Below are 17,706 nucleotides of genomic sequence, written 5' to 3'. Positions count from 1 at the left end.
GTTTCAGGGGTACAGGTCTGTGATTCATCAGTCTTACACAATTCACAGCGCTCACCACAGCACATACCCTCCCCAATGTCCATCACCCAGCCACCCCATCCCTCCCACCCTCCTCCCCTCCAGCAACCCTCAGTTTGTTTCCTGAGATTAAGAGTCTCTTATGGTTTATCTCCCTCTCTGGTTTCGTCTCGTTTCATTTCTCCCTCCCTTCCCCTATGATTCTCTGTCTTGTTTCTGAAATTCCTCATATCAGTGAGATCATATGATAATTGTCTTTCTCTGATTGACTTATTTCGCTTAGCATAATACCCTCTAGGTCCATTCATGTCGTTGCAAATGGCAAGATTTCTTTTTTTTTTTGATGGCTGCATAATATTCCTGTGTGTGTGTGTGTGTGTGTGTACCTCATCTTCTTTATCCATTCATCTGTTGATGGACATCTAGGCTCTTTCCATAGTTTGGCTATTGTGGACATTGCTGCTATAAACATTGGGGTGCACATGCCCCTTCGGATCACTACATTTGTATCTTTGGGGTAAATAAGCTGTAGTGCAATTGCTGGGTCGAAGGGTAGCTCTATTTTCAACTTTTTGAGGAACCTCCATACTGTTTTCCAGAGTGGCTGCACCAGCTTGCCTTCCCACCAACAGTGCAGGAGGATTCCCCTTTCTCCACATCCTCGCCAACATCTGTCGTTTCCTGACTTGTTAATTTTAGCCATTCTGACTGGTGTGAGGGGGTATCTCATTGAGGTTTTGATTTGCATTTCCCTGATGCCGAGTGATGCTGAGCACTTTTTCATGTGTCTGTTGGCCATTTGGATGTCTTCTTTGCAGATATGTCTGTTCATGTCTTCTGCCCATTTCTTGATTGGATTCTTTGTTCTCTGGGTGTTGACTTTGATAAGTTCTTTATAGATTGTGGATACTAGCCCTTTATCTGATCTGTTATTTGCAAATATCTTCTCCCATTCTGTTGGTTGTCTTTTGGTTTTGTGGACTGTTTCCTTTGCTGTGCAAAAGCTTTTCATCTTGATGAAGTCCCAATAGTTCATTTCTTCCCATAATTTCTTAAGCTCAAGGATTGGTGGTCTTTCTGCTTTTGCTCATCTGTAGGTTGTTTCACTCTTCCCAGTTTTCTTCTATTGTATGTATCATCGAGTCCTTGTATTAAATTCCCTCCATTGGAAAGCTAGAGTGGTTTTGGTTTTTCTGATCGGACTGAATGATACAACTCCTTTCAAAACCTGTAGTATGTTTTATCTCTTTTTGGTAAAATCCTATTCAGGAAACCTCAAGTCAGATCTTTAAGCCATCCCAATATGGCTACTTCTGTGCTGGAGATTCCCTGTCTTCTCCACATCCATGTGCACAACCTTCTCCACTCTGCTCTTTGTTTAGGAGGCTGACCTCTACAAACTGCATTACCTGGGCTTGTTTGTCCTCTGGCATCCAGGTAGATTCTGTGTGCAACAGCAGAGTGGAAGGTGGAGGACAAAGTCGGATATTTAATTCTCCAGCCCCCTACTGGCTTTGTCTCTTTATCTAAGGCTGTTAATTTCTTCCTCATGGCTCATGCCAGGCCAGATTCCAATCACAATTCCCTCCCCTTCCCCCTTCAAGCCTAGGAGTGGTCATAGTAGCTTTCTGCTGCCGCTAGTCCTTAGGTGCTCTGCCATCTGTTGTTAGCCCTTAATCTTACCGACCCCTTTATAACTAGTCCTTTCCTTAAGGTTTCTTTACTCTCTCTTTTTGAGAATGCCATTTGCTTCCTGCCAGGACCATGATCCACAATCACACTCTTGTGTCTGACAACCCACTCTGTCACTGCAGACTCTCGGGATCCTCTTTATATTCTTATATACCTGTACCTGCACTGCTCCATTGGTTTCTGGCTTCTGATTATTGGCTCTATTTCCTTCTTATTTCTGGTCCTGCTCCGAACCTTTGTACTTAATATTTGATTTTGGTCTCCCCAGGCTGAAGTCTTCCCTCTCCCCAAAGGACTTCCTACTTCTTCTGCTCCCAAGCGTCTCTGGGCAATCTGTCTTAGTTTGAAAACCCTTAAACCTAATCTTTTTACCCAACCTGCTTGACAAGTCCCTAATCATCCCCAAACAGGGAGGAGCATATTTGGACTTATTCTGTGTTACATGATTGTCATTCTTTCTTCAGTTGACACTACAACCTCCTCCCTGGGCAATCTCATCCATGAACACCTCTGAAATTTATGTGTTTAGCCCTAATCTCTCATGTGAGCACCAGACCCATATATTCAATGGTCTATTCAACACTGCATATAGATGTCTCAGAGGTACATTAAGCTAAACATGTCTGAAACCAAATTCACATCTCCTTTGATCCAACGTTTCTCCAGTGTTCTGTATCTCAGTGAATAAAGCCAGCACTCTTGTTCAAACCAGTCATTCTAGACTCTTCTTACTTACCCCACTTATCGCTTATCCAATTCGTCACCAAGTAATGCTGATTTTATCTCCTAAATCTATCTCCAAGCTATGAACTTCTCTTTACCCCTATCTCCTACCACTTGATGGTGGCAAGTCAAAGGTATTACCACCCTTCTCCTGAACCACTGCCATAGCCTCTCAAGTGGTCTCCCTGTATCCACTCTTGCCAGTCTTCAATCTGTCCTCCACAGTCCTGCAAGAATTCTCTTCTTCTTTGTGCTGAAAATAAAGGAAAAATCTTATAGCATTGTCCATAAGGCCCTGCATGTTCTTTTTTTTTTTTTTTAAAGATTTTATTTATTTATTTGACAGAGAGAGCGAGAGTGAGAGCAGGAACACAAGCAGGGGGAGTGGGAGAGGGAGAGGGAGAAGCAGGCTTCCCGCCGAGCAGGGAGCCCGATGCGGGGCTCGATCCCAGGATCCTGGGATCATGACCTGAGCCGAAGGCAGATGCTTAACGACCGAGCCACCCAGGCGCCCCTGGCCCTGCATGTTCTTGTCCCTGTAAAGCTTTTCAGCTTTCAGGAGACTTCTCCTCACTCACTGTGCTTCTTTAGGTGTGACAGGCTTATTTGATTGCAGAATCTTTGCACATGCTCTTCTCTCTATGGAAGGTTCGCCCCCTTCTCTCCTTTTACACATCCTCTAGATTTTAGTTTAGATAGTATCTCCTCAGTCAAGTCCTTCCTGACACTCCAGGCCTGGCAAGGCAGCATTCCTGCCACTTTATCTGTACCTAAGCACCCTATGCTTCATCTTTAGAACACAGTGTGGTCTCGTAACGATCTGATTGGTGTTGTCTATCCCAGTAGGCTATAACCTTCACCAGGGCATAGACTGTACCTTGTGTTCACTGCTAGCACACACAGGAGGTGCTGAATAAATGTTGAATGAGTGAATAAATGAATGAATGAATTCAGGTACTCATCATCTTTGCCAGATTTCAAACTTGCCCACTGTCGACTTTAGATCCGCAGAACCTAGCCTAGTACACTGTATAATCTGTCTCTTTTATTCTCCTCCATGTTCGTGTATGATGTTATCAATAAATACTTGATGTGAAAATGAATCAGAATACCTAGAATTGCTCAAGTTATTTTTCAAAATCTCCTCACTTATATTTAATAGGTGCACTTCCTTTTCCTGCTGTACATATGTTCCATATTTTTGTCTCCTTTTCCAACAGGCACACCAATTCATTCTTTGTGGCTGAAGGAAGCCCTTTTAGCCAATAATTCTCTCCCTCTTAGTGTCATTGCATCTATTATAGAGCACAAATAGAACTGCTGTGTATACTTAGAACACTACACAATTTTTAAAAAGTGCACTATTTTTACCTAAGAGGAGGTGTTCTCCTTTCTAGGGGTGAGGGGAGAGATAATCATGCATATGAGGAGTTGGCATTGACTGTGGACATTAAGTCAACTGATCAGAGGATGGAATTTGCATTGCGGGTGATAATCCATCCATATTTCTGCCTCTTCCCTTCATTCATGTAAATTAAACCTGCAGGATCTGCCTTTGTGTAAACTTTCCTACAGTTTGTTAATATGCATTACTGTGGCTATAAAATTGAAGAGATGGAGCAATTCTGCTTATTTGTTTTGAATTTGGGTACAGGGAGTTAATCGCCTAGAGAGCTCAAACGTTGTTGGCAGAACTTGGAGTATCCTAGCATGGATAGCTTTGAAATATCTATTCAGTGTTCAGAAAGCAGTGCATGGTAGGAGGAGTACTAAACTAGGAGTCCAAAGACTGACAGTGTAGTCTTGACTCGGCCTGTGTGTAACCATGAATGCCTCCCTCACTTGTGTTCGTGTAACACTCAGTCACTCACAGGGTGGCTGTGAGGCTCAAATAAAGAAAGGACAAAAGGAAAGGTACGTCAAAAAAATAACCTGTGAGGGGCGGGAAATGTTGAAAGATAGTGATACTTTAGATACCTTATCTCACTCTTATCTCGGATCACCTTCCCTGGAAGCTGGCATTCATTATCCATTTTTCACATCTTACTACAATAGAAACAAATGCATCAATAACTTTGCAAGTCAGAAGAAAATAAAGGCTGGGAAACTGGGGAATAAGAAGAAATAATGACACCTCAAAATTATGAATCCCACAGGGGCGCTTGGGTGGCTCCATCAGCTAAGTGTATGACTCTTGATTTCGGCTCGGGTCAGGATCTCCAGGTCATGAGATCAAGCCCCGAATCAGGCTCTCTCTCCCTCTTCCTCTGCTCCTCCCCCCTCCCGCTTGCGCACCTGCATGCACGTGCACACGTGCTCTCTCGCTCTCTCAAAAATAAAAAAATTATGAATCCCACAAATTGGCAGCTGTTCCCATTTATATCAGGATGAAGAGACTAATGTTCTTTACATTCTTCAGGCAATAGATATGTGTTATCAGCAAACCAAAGTTTATTTTCCAGGGATCAAAAATGACATGCTAAATAGTAATTGAAATATTAGATTTGTTTTTATACCATATGAATCTATCTGAAATATTGACAATTTCAAACAAAAGAAACCCAATTTTTTTCTTTCACACAGTTCTTCATTTTGTTAAAAAAAAAGTTCCTTTAGTACAAATGCAGGTGAAAAAAATGTATTACTAAATATAACCATTTAATTGCATCAAGTGGACCCCTTTGACCTACGTAGTAAGTACTGTGGGGTCTGCAGCAGTCAAAGTCAGAGTCCAAAGCTTCAGATTTGGCATGGATGGAAGGGTTAGGCTGGATGAACCCATCTTTACTTGATTAACCTTAATATTTCCTGCCTAATACATAATACATAAGTCTTTTTACAATATACCTTGTTTTATACAACCCACGATTCTGAAATGTATGCAAAGTACATTTTTAGAAATTGAGTTATTTTTTAACATATCAGGAGAGTTTACCATTTAGAAAATTCATGTGGTGAGTCTTCTCTTTATTAAGTTGAATTACATGAAACTGTTGATAGTTGAACAATTTTGACCTACGGAAATGGCAATTTCATATGGGTCAGCATAATAAAAAGTGAAGAATCATTCTTTCACCTTAAAACAGAGTACATCTACGTATAAATAACCTGTTTATATGCACTTAGGCTACCGTGCAACTTTTGGAGAGTGGGGATGGGAGAGGGAGTTGCCAAGTCAGCATTTTGGATAGATGGATAAATTCAAATTATGCCCACTGTTTGCTCTGGCTGCCTCTTTGAGCAGTAATATATGTTAATTAATGTATCAAGGGATAGAATATAATTTAATACAAATGGAAAAATTCTTGTCTTTACAGTAAGTTTGCTATGATGAAAACATCCAGTTCATTTTCCTAAAAATTAAATACCATGTGAGTCACCATAAGGACACATCAGCTTAGATGCATCTCCATTTATGTTATCACTGGAAATTGTGTGTGTGTGTATCGGGGCGGGGGGGTTATGCCACTATTTTAGTGCAACTGTGCTGTGGGCTTTGGTTAATGCTCAGTGAAGATCTGGATCCCATGGGGCAGTTGTGATGAAAGAGGGTGGTTGTTTTCCAGGTGAGTAACCTAATCATAAATTAGGACTCTTCATCCAAGTCAGTGATTAAAGAGCAGCTTTAAGCTCCGGAAATGAGGGTTGGGAGGTCAGGTCGGCAGGAATGGATTTGTAAGTCTGTCTGTTCATCAACTCGAGGCATCAAGGCATTGAATATCTTGCTATTCACTGCTGTCGAAAGTGTACTCAGTTCCTTCATGTTATCCAGCCACTGACTTTTCACCTGTAAAGTGCATTCAAATACTGTGAGCACAAAAGGGAGAGCCTGGAGCGAGGGGATATGTGTGTCCTTGAGAAGTTGTGGGGAACATTGCCAACCTGTGATGGAGTCCATGGAAGGCTGCCAAGAACGAAAATTTTGAAGGGTACATGGAGTCTGGCTGTTGAAGGCAGACACAACTCGAACCACCAAATGTAATAATGTAAGAGTCACTATGCGTTTTGGAAAACGTAATGCCAAAAGGGAAGTGCACGCCCTATGTCTTAGCCTACCTGCTGATCTCTTCTGAATGGTGCCGAATACAGCTGCCAACTCTCAAGGTCCGCTATTGTAACAGGTGCGCCAGAGGCAGGAGCCTTGCTGCTAAGTTTAGCTCTGCATGTGGGGATTTCACACTTTGCAGCCCCTTGGAGAGAGGAGTATTGGCAAATGACTGTGTATAAAAGTAGAAAGCACTTGGGAATTTCACAACCAAGCTAGATTTAGATCAGAGTAAAGGGGCCAATCTAAATTGGTAACAGACTAGAGAGAGCTGCATGTCTGGTAGAGGTGGCATTAACCTGCCATCCAGTCCGGACCATTTCTCTCTCACACCACGGCAGTTCCCGAGGGAGCACCCTGTGAAATTTGAGGACCACCTTTTAGGTGCCAGAGAGAACTAATTGTTTTTTTAACGAGGGTAGAATTACTTTAAGCAGGTAGAAATTAACACGCACGTGTTAGTTCTTTGGCAGCAAGTAGATGACCAGCCTTCTAATGCCTGATTTGTAAATAGGACTCATCTCCTTCGGTTCCCTTTTGGAACGTTCACTTAAAAAAAAAAAATCAAATTCTTTCTCTACTACTGGCATACTAGGCTACTTATGAGAATGGAATTTTTAAAAATATCGTTCTCTTATAGGTAATAAGCAAAACACTTCATCTTTGGGCAGGGATCAGGAAAGAAAACGTGTTTTCTGGGAAAGACAAATGTGACATTTGAGGGCATTGATCTTAATAAGGATTTGTAGGAGGGTGGTGTTTAGTCCTTTCCTCCTTTGTCTTTTTCTTACACTCAGATCTAAAGGAGCTCAGCGACTAAATAGCTCTCTGATCATTTTTTCAGAAAGAAAAACCTGGCACCCAGAAGATGGAATGTTTTGTCCAAAGCCACAGTCCTACAGTGACAGAATACCAATATTATTTCATTTCTGCTTTAAAGTCTAGTTGGGTCTTTTTTGCCAGGATCATCTTTTTTTTTTTTTTTTAAGGTTTTTTATTTATATTATTTATTTGAGAGAGAGAGCATGAGAGGGGGGAGGGTCAGAGGGAGAAGCAGACTCCCCGCCCAGCAGGGAGCCCGATGCGGGACTCCATCCAGGACTCCAGGATCATGACCTGACCGAAGGCAGTCGTTTAACCAACTGAGCCACCCAGGCGCCCTGCCAGGATCATCTTTAAACAAAACTCATCTTTGGGTGCAACTCAGTCCTAGAGCGCGACGGGGAGGGAGAAAAAGGTAAAGAAACTGCACGTATAATGTAAGTTTCATTGTCATGAGCACATTTGAACTTAATTTTCCCTTGGTTTGGGGGTGGCTCATCATTCTGGATTTTTGTAATACATCTGCCATTATCTGAGTTTTTGAAAGTCCAGTAATAGTAATAACACAGATATAAAATGCACATTTTTTTCCCTCCCTAGACGAATTTGTTGACTAGCAACTTCTTTCTGCAAAGTTGCTCTTTAAACTGCAACAGTTTCTTTAAATCTCTTCTTTGGTTTGGGACAAACTCAATGGCCTTGGATGATAAAATCCCTGTTCCTTTGGGAAAGGGTTCGTGGTCCCTTCCATCAGCCTCTGACATGATTTAACTTCATGTCAGCAGAGACGATTCTTTAGGGTCCAAGTGCTCAATTAAAACTTGTCCTTTTCTTGGGGGTACCCTCTTTGAACCATCAGCCCCTTCGAAAGCAAATCTTTCTTGTTCTCGGTGCTTCCAGGGATCCTGTGTTTTTTTTACAATAGCTGCATGTGAATTTCTGTGGTCTGAGGTTTGCTCAAGGCCCAGGCTCTCTTTGGTTACTATGGCAACCTGCCCTCCCAACCAGCTGCCATTTCCTTTATTCCTGGCACAGAACGAGTCTTAAACCTCTTAGATATCCCACAAGCACAATCAAGATAAGAACAACACAAAAAAAACCACGAACAGCTTGTTAAATAAACAACTTGTTGATTCCCTACACAGGAAGCCACGTGCAACAAAATAAGCTTTCCTGGACATCAACATACAAGGGTTTACTGAGACCCACTAGCGCACGTATTCAGCCTGACTTTAAGGAGTGGGGATTCGACTCTGCATCTCTACATCTGTGAACTGAGGGACACTTTCCGTGCTCTCAGAAGTGATGGGTGAGATGACATGTTTGAGCCGAAGGAGCATTGTGAAGAGCAGGATGAGGAGAATGGCCAGGAGGCTCAAGAATAAGCCCACATACATGTAGAGGTTGGAATACTTATCTGCAGTGGTGTCGACCTCTGTTGCCAGGGTGGGGAAATGGGCCCGGCCGGTGAGGTTTCCATGGTACTTGAAATGCACCTCCGTCATCCCTCAAAACTTCTGTGGGTACCTCTTTCGGTTTGCTTTCTATTGCCCTCGAGGCATTCCACAGTCATTCAGACTGTCTCTGAATATACTGGAGGTGTTCTAACAATCTCGTGCAAAGAAAGCAATCACGACCTGAACCAAGTAAGTGGTGCACAAGCAAGAAAATGGTGATGTTCTAATTTGGCAATGGCCATACTCTATCCTCCAGCCCAGCACCCTTGTCCCTCAATAGGTTTTATCAGAAATTCTTAATCGTTAAAAAAATAATATATAAATAACTCTTATTTTCCACAGTCCTACTCTTATACTGATTAAAACAAATGATGGGGAAACTGCTTTTTATAATACTGGTATGGGGACAAGAAATTTCCGAGTATGAAATCAAACTTTTACTCTGTTTTGATGGAGGGAGAAAGGCTCTCTGCTTTACCTACGGCTCATCTGAGTGTGCGCACTAATTACGTGGATTTAACTGGGTTCTTCTGTGAGGAGACTGTCTAAAGGCTTTTGTATATTTCAGGCTCAGCATATCTGAATTTTCACGCTTCTTGTCTCTCAGAATCTCCCCTCAGGATGGAGCTGGTAAGGTTCCTGCCCAGCTGCCACGGCTTGAGGGCGTGTGTTGACGTCCCTCACCGTAGGTTGGAGGGAAGGTGTTGTCAGACCTGGCAATTCTCAGAAGGAGGAGGTCTCAGAGATGCTGACAGCAGTCTGTCTAGGTTCAGAAGATTTGACTCTTAAGATTCTTCAACAGATTTATATTCCTGAAAATCAAAAACAGAAATAGAAGATTCAGGTATCTAAGAGAAACAGATGGCAATTTCTTTTGGGATACAAATTAAGGGACATATTGCAAAATGTTTGCTAAGGGCAAATTAATTTTAAAATGATACCCTGAGTTTTCAATTTGAATGCCTTTTGCTATGTGGTAAATGGCTATTAAAGAAAGGAAAAATTCAAATCACTGAACAGCAACTAATAACTAGGCTAGATTAGGATAGTGTTTTCCAAACTAATTGGTCCTAAGATTTACCCAAGGTACTTAATAAAATATAGACCAAGGGCCCCAAAGTAGACTTTCTGAATCATAATCTCCACAATAGGGGCCAGGAAACCACTCTAGAGAGTCAGATTTTATCGGTCTGGGGTGGGGTCCAAACACCAGTATTTTTTAAAAGCTCCCAAGTGACTCTCAAGTGCAGCCAGGATGAGAACGGCTGCCCTGGCTTAACCAGGTAATCCTAGCGTTAAAATAAAGAAGACCTAGGGGTGCCCGGCTGGCTCAGTTGGTAGAACATGCGACTGTTGATCTCAGGGTTGTGAGTTCAAGCCCCATGTTGGGCATGGAGCCTACTTAAAAAAATAAAATAAAGAAGACCTAAATCTAAGGAGTCATTTTTCAAACTCCAGGTCCCAGTGCCATGGCTCATTTTAACAAATCATAGACTTTGTAGGAATTCAGGCTTCCCCCAATTTTGTTTTTGTGTTCTTTCTCTCTCATTTAGGTCTGTGGAGTGGGAATGTACTTTTTTAAAGATTTTATTTTTATTTGTTTGAGAGGGGGAGATAGCAAGAGGAAGCAGAGCAGGAGGGGAGGGGGCAGAGGGAGAGGGAGAAGCGGGCTCCCCGCTGCACAGGGAGCCCAATGTGGGGCTCCATCCCGGGACCCTGGGATCACGACCTGAGCCGAAGGCAGACGCTTAACCGACTGAGCCACCCAGGCGCCCCAAGAATGTACTTTTTTTCCCAGTATTTGTAGATCAGACGGAATTGAGAGGGTACGTCTGTTCTGAGCGAATAACTGTATCTTTCATTATTGGTAAAGACAGAACTTTGTCTTTATTGGCAAAAACATTCCAGTGTGTGAATAGGGTCAGCTATTTACTACTGACATCTTCCAAAATGATTTAGCTTGTCATTCTGAACATGAATTTGGAATATGGGTGACTAAAATAAACAATATAAACTTCCATCACTCGTCAAACTTCTATGCAATAGTAGCGGAGAGCGGACAATGTAGCCTAGTTCTGTCTCTTGTTAACATACCCGAGGAGAGTTCATGGAAATAGCTCCAACAATCACACTATTCTTCCAATAATCCCCCAGCCTGGGAGCACTTAAAATTTATATTCATTCGTCCACACTATACTTTCTGTAGTCAGCATGTTTCTTAGCCTACCTATCTAACTGCCCTACTGTCTAGCAGAGCCACCTGGTTCATAAGAAACAAGGGCAAAGAGACAGGCTATCTTTCTACTGTCTTTGGACCGACGGTCTAGGAAACATTTGTCCACTACTTAAAGGTATATTTATTTTGATTTCTGATTCACTAGCAAGTGGAAAAGACAATCACAGTAGATATCCTTTAGTTCCCTAGAAACACCATCTCCCAAAGGCAATGGATCATCAGGGCAGCTTGTTACCAATGCAGATTTCAGGTCTGTTCTTGGGAGCTCCTCCTCCCCAAACCACTTGGTCCTCGACCTTGCTTGTTCTCCTAAATCCAGTTTTTCTCAAGGGCGTGATGCATGGACCCCCCCCCACCATGTCACCTGAAACGTAGATTTCTAGGCCCTTCCTGGGGCTTCCTGAATTCTAATATGTTGGATCAAGACCCAGGAATATGCATCCTAAGCCCAAGCTTTTCAAGTGGTTCTTTGTACATCGAGTTTTGAAAGGTAACTGTAGGTCTTTCTCTCTAGATATCCCAGCCAAAGAACATAGCTAATCAGTCTTATTGGTGGTTTGGGGCCCTCCTTAAAAAAACAAAACAAAACAAAACAAAAAAACAACTATTTAAAACAGTGTTATGGGTTGAATTGTGTCTCCGCAACACATATGTTGAAGTCCTAACACCTCGTACCTGTGAATGTGACCTCACTTCAAAATAGGGTCTTTGCAGATGTAATCACGTTAAAATGAGGTCATTAGGTTAGCCCTCATCCAATATGACTGGTGTCCTTATCAGAAGGGACGATACGGGGATTGGAGTGATGCATCTATAAGCTGAGGAATGCCTCGGATTGCCAGCAAACACCAGAAGCTAGAAGAGCCAAGGGAGGATTTTACCCTACAGACTGTAGAGAGAACACGGCCCTGCTGATGCCTTGATTTCAGACTTCTAACCTCCAGACCTAGGAGAATAAATTTCTGTTGTTTTAAGCCACCCAGTATGTGGTACTTTGTTTATGGCAGCCCTAGGAAACGAATACACAGAGTCATCACCTGGAGTCCCTAGTGTTTTGGAACCTTTGGGGCAATGTTTCTCAATGTGGTCCCAGGAAGTCCCTTCATCAGAATCACCTGGAGATGCTTATGACAAATGCAGATTGCGAGGTCCTGTCCCTTGTTTTTTAGATCAGACTCTCTGGGGATAGGACCCTGAAATCTACATTTGTGACAAGCTGGCCACTTCGAATTTTGAAGCATCCTCTGCAAGGAATGGTTTCTAGTCCCTGCTGCCCCCGGGATCACTTATGAAGTGATTTGAAAATGTATGTACCTGGGTCCTTCCTCCAGAGGCTCGGATTCAGTGGGTCTGCGTGGGGCATGCACGTCTGTAATGCTTAAAGCCCCACAGGTGATTCTGATCTGCAGCCGGGGCTGAGCAACACCATTCTCCAAATACAGCAGAGTGCTTCGGATTCAGGACTCCGACAGTCCCAGGCAGCTCACCCAGAGGAGAGAAACGGAAGGAAAATAAACCCTCCCTGCTGGTGCCAGCCAAGTGGGAGGCCCCTCTTTATCATTGGGGTATCTTTTTAGTCTACCGCGGCCCTCAGCTGCACAGATTTGGATACCTCCTTGGTTTATGGCATAGTGCCTCCAGGGCCTCTTTTATTTGCTTACTTCATAACATGCATGGAAAAAAAAATAACACTCACGGACAAACATCTGTGAACAAACACCCACCAACTTTAAGATTGAGAACAATTAAGAATTTATACGGACATCTACCTATGCTCCTCCCCATCTTGTCCTGCTACCTATTGCTCCCCCAAAATAATCAATACTCTAAATTTTGTGAATCATCACCTTGCTTTTATTTACACACACACACACACACCCCTATGCCTGAAACAATATGTTATTTAGTTTTGTTTTTAACCTCATAAAAAAAGTGTCACGCTATATGTCATCTTCTTCGACTTGCTCTTTTTACTCTGCGCTCTATTACCATATGATTTCTTTACAACTAATCAAATAGGGTGAAAAAGGAGTCAAGTTTTGGAGGCCCACATATTGCCTTTGAGGATCCTTATTGCCTTTGGACTTCACTCCATTCTCCTTAGCTTGGCATTCAAGGCTGGCAATGCCCTGGTCCTGGCTGACCTACATCCTTCCACTACCCTTCATTCCCATCAAGCTGGAAGGTTCACTGTCACCTACTTCCCTGCCTTCATGTTTTTGTTTGACCAGTTCCTTTCATCTTTTCATATCTCTGTTTGGGGAAATGCTACCATTCTTTATGGTTCAGCTCATGAAACTGACCTTAATTTCCCACCTAAATCCTAATTCCCACATGCTCTGTATCACTCCCAGGGAATTAACATTCATCTAATATTGTAAATATCTATTTCATGTGTTTTCCCCCAAGTTGTAATATATAAACCCCTTGAGGATCTTTTTCCAACATTCTATCCTTTAACCTTGCTCACAGTAGCTGTTCGATAATTATTGAATAAATGCATGGATATGAGGAAATCCACCTAGCACTGACAATTTGAAGAGAAACATAGTCTTATTTCTCTTCTGCCTGCTAATATACCTTGGGGAAGAGCCTGAAACTCAATTTTCTTTTTATTCCTCTCCCTCATCTCTTACCGTGCAAAGGAAACTAAATTCCTGATTATAATCTGGAACTAAGGAATAATCACTGTGTTAGAAACTCTGCTCTTGAATTACTATCCGTTATATGATTTTAAAGGAAAACTACATGGGATGGGTTTACAGCCTTAAATTTTAGGAAGTTTAATTCTGTCTATAGATGCTTTTCAGTAACAGTTGATAATACATTGTCTGCTTCCTACACAATTGACCCTGAATCTTCCTCAGGTCTGAATATTTATTAAATATTTATTAGAATTCTGTGAAGCTTGGATAAGTTGTGGAGAACAGTGATCTCATGTACAGTTGTCAATTTCCTTACACATTCCATTTGAGGGTTTGGAAAACTAATTACACATTTCTTAAAACCTCTATAGTCTGCAAGAGACTGAACACCATGGCAAATTCAGAGAGGTCTATTGATTTAATTTCCGAGCTCCATTAAGGACTTTGAAATGAGTAAACGAAGAGTTAGGTACTGGGAAATCCTCTTTGTTACTCTGGTCCTGTACGTGTGACAACTTCTCGTAAAAGCTTTCCAAACAGAACTGCCATAGCTCTCATTGCTAACTAATTAATGGGTTGCACAGAGAATGTGATTGCTCTGTTAAAAGCTCTGCACCATTTGCGAAGAAAAAGCACAATGCAATTTCAAAAGAAATTGAAATTCTATTGATTCTGAAGGATCTGATTTTCATGGAAAGACCCTTACACAATTTTAGAATCCTGCAGTCCTTTCTGGGAAGCTTATAAAATAATCATCAGGCTCCAGTCTTTGTAAAGTGATTGAAAGCTGTTGAGGGATAAGGAAGAGAGTGAGGGATAGGAAAAAGGGTAAGGAATTAGGGGGGAAAGGGGGGAAATGGGGAGAGAAAGTGGGAGAAGGGAAGGAAGCAATGGGAGGAGTAAGATGATGAAGGATGTATGAAGAAGAGGTGGGAGAGAATGAGTGATTAGGAAGCAGAGAGAAAGATAGGGATGCAGGAAAACACTGGGAAAGGACGGAGGAGGAAAAAAAAGGGGGGAGGGAAGTTTGGGGGAACTGCAAAGGGAAAGAGATTAATTTAATAATGGTCCAATGTCCACCATTAGCCTGAACATCTGGTTTTCTTCACGTCTAATGTAAATCAAAATACCCACAAGCGATGTGAATGCACCTTTGGTTTTCTGATTACATGTCATTAACTTGGTAAATACAACTCTTGGTAACTAAAAAAAAAAAAAAAATTGTGTTTTGGTCTGAACATCAAAATACCAAGTCTTCGGTAATGTTCGACATCAACTTAGTATGTGTAACCTCACAGAGGTAAAATAATAATGTACCCACCCAGATCATGAAGGAATGTGGAGCTTTCTCCATCCATCAATCCTGAAAGGAATCCCTTGGGTGAAACTTATTCCCAATAAGAGCAACAAAGTTCTGCCTGATTGATATTTATTCAGCAAACCTTTGAGTGCCCATCAACTACCAGGCACTCTGCTAAGTGCTCAGGATATAGAGAGAAATGTACCCGGATCCCTGTGTTGGTCCTCAAGGAGCTCCTAGTAGTTACTTTTGCTTTTTTATTTAACACGATAACGTTCTGAAAACAATTCACTTGGTAATTTTGCATTTTTCTGCATGACATCGGCAATTCCACCAGATAGGTAAGGAAAATGATCAGTGGAACAATTCAGAAGAGAGAGCCGAAATTATCAATTGCAACAGCTTGCAGGAGTGAACACATGCATTCTGTTTGTATTTATCTGCCCAGTGTGGGGGTGAGAAAACTAAGGGAGGTAGAAGCTGTTAAGAGTATCTAGTTTCACATCAGCCCCATGAAAAAACAATTCCAGCAGCAAGTGCTTCTTCAATGGCGAGAGCCATTAAGTAATAAGCTTTCTCAAGTGGGAGTTGCTGTATCTTCTGCTGCAGATGGTGCCTCTTTGTCACACCTGCTGATAAATAAGATCCTGCCGCTCATTTCACCGTGAATAACATCATAATATTTCCAAATCTCTCTTACCTTTCTTGGCTTACGGGATGAATGGGGTTGGCCATTTAAGTATCCCTTTTGAAGCTTGCACCGACAGGCAACTTGTTCGGGAACATCTCTGGCATATCTGGAAAATAGAATGCAAGCCTCATTTTGCCAGAGAAGCAGGACTACATTCGTGCAAAGTACGCTTTCTCTTTCATCCTTCTAAAGAGTCAGACCTTGCCAGCGCAAACCCAGAAAAGCACCTTGTATTAGTTACTTAAAATGCCAGTTGCCACTTACTGGCTTCAGAGTGCAGTTTCAGATGCGTGCTCCTTATAAACTCCAAAGAGCCAAGAGGGGTGCCTGTTTGGATGTGCACATACCGTCTGGAGCACTTGAATGCAAGCAGTCTGAACACTTAAGTCCCCAGGTCCTCTTTCGCAGGCAACAGTTTAGAGTATGCGGGAAAGGTAACGATTCAGCTCTGCTCTGCCTTAGCTGTGTGTGCAGCCCGAGAGGGAGGAGATAGAGAGAAGCTGAGAAGCAAAGTTTGTATAAGCCTTCCACTTTAACCCCTTCGAGGCTTCCTCACGCAGCTGTAGGATTAGCGAAGACTCCCTGTCTTTGTCAAAGCTTCTCCATGTATCATTTCAGAGGATCAGATCTCCTGCTCAAATCGGGAGGTTTTTCATCCGAGGTCTTATAGTAATAGATGCTTAGAATGGAAACCAAGCATGCCAGCATGTAGTGGGATTTACATGATTTCATCTTTACAAACAGAATGGATGCTTATGTGTGTTCCCAGGTTTGGGACACCTCTTTTTTTTTTGCACCAACCTAATACTTTTATTTTGAATTCTTTTGTGGAACCGTAACGTCGGTTTTGGAATCCAGGTCTGAATTTCTGGTTGGGGGGGGGGTCTACGCGTGAGGCAGAATATCTTTGAAGAAGATCCAGGGTATGTGCTCCATTTTAAATGGCATGCCCACCTGTACGTGAAATGCTCCTCCCGTGTTATAGATACTGTGGCAGGAGGAAGGGGATTAACATTTCTTGAATGCCTATTCGGTTCAAGAGATTCATGGAGAGAATTTCATCGAACCTTCACAATAGCCCTGTGACTTGGGTATTATTATCCTCATATTACAAAGTAGGAAACTGAGGCTCAAGGAGGAAGTATCCCATGCAATTTAGTAAGCTTGGAGCAAGTATTCGAAAACAAGGCAGCGCGATCCCAAATTCTCTGTTCTTTCAGCAGTGGTTCTTAACCTCTTGTGGGTCTTGGATTCCTCAGAGAACCTAATAAAAGCTGTGGACCTTCCCCTCCCTCAAAAGCAGGCATAAAATTTCCATGCTCCGGGCGCTTGGGTGGCTCAGTTGGTTAAGCATCTGCCTTCGGCTTGGGTCGTGATCCCAGCTTCCTGGGATCGAGTCCAGTGTTGGGCTTCCTGCTCAGCAGGGAGCCTGCTTCTCCCTCTCTCACTCCCCCTGCTTGTGCTCTCTCTCTGTCAAAAAAATAAATAAAATATTTTAAAAAAGACCGGATTTCCATGCTCCATGGCCTACGGGTTAAGAACAGCTGAATGGCCTCATGTCACCTTTCCAATATTATAATGTCATTAGTGCATTGTTCATCCAACAACTCATGGTCATCAGCAATTTTTACTACAGAATTGGTAATAATAGTGTATAATAATAATGGTAGGATATAACAATAACAGTGTTATGCCAATCTTTAAGAAATTACTGCAGTACTTTTCCCTTAATCCCCAAATTCTCCTTAACCAGCCTTGCATCTTCTATATTTTTCTCATTCTGGTGGTTATGATGGGTGGAGGATCCCCTTCAAATCCTTCTTTTTAAGGTTTTATTTATTTATTCGTCAGAGAGAGAGAGAGTGGCAGGCAGATGGAGAAGCAGGCTCCTCCTTGAGCAGGGAGCCTGATGCAGGGCTCGATCCCCAGGACCCTGAGATCATGACCTGAGCAGAAGGCAGACGCTTCACTGACTGAACCACCCAGGCATCACTCCCCTTCAAATCCTTAACACTTTACTGGCATAGTCTAATATCTTATGGACTCTGCTGGGGTTGCTCAAACTGGAGTGGTATGC

General features: G+C 42.4%; 1 protein-coding gene and 1 non-coding gene across 2 annotated transcripts; one reads left to right on the top strand and one right to left on the bottom strand.

The window, feature by feature from the left end:
* Nucleotides 1-7,896: 7,896 nt before the first annotated feature.
* Nucleotides 7,897-9,557, bottom strand: SERTM2 (serine rich and transmembrane domain containing 2). Its single transcript, XM_045864702.3, has one exon. It carries the CDS (start codon nt 8,803-8,805, stop codon nt 8,533-8,535), a length of 273 nt encoding a protein of 90 aa, XP_045720658.1. The 5' UTR covers nt 8,806-9,557; the 3' UTR covers nt 7,897-8,532.
* Nucleotides 9,558-10,076: 519 nt separating this feature from the next.
* On the top strand, nt 10,077-10,149 carry TRNAN-GUU (transfer RNA asparagine (anticodon GUU)). The gene has a single exon. It is a non-coding gene; the product is annotated as a tRNA-Asn (tRNA).
* Nucleotides 10,150-17,706: the final 7,557 nt, after the last annotated feature.

This window comes from Mirounga angustirostris, unplaced genomic scaffold (assembly GCF_029215605.1).
Source record: "Mirounga angustirostris isolate CCGP_5_RB_7025 unplaced genomic scaffold, mMirAng1.0.hap1 SCAF_11, whole genome shotgun sequence".
NCBI classification, from domain to species: Eukaryota; Metazoa; Chordata; class Mammalia; order Carnivora; family Phocidae; genus Mirounga; species Mirounga angustirostris.
Note: the sequence above shows the minus strand (reverse complement) of the source record. Positions and strands in the feature narration are given on the sequence as shown.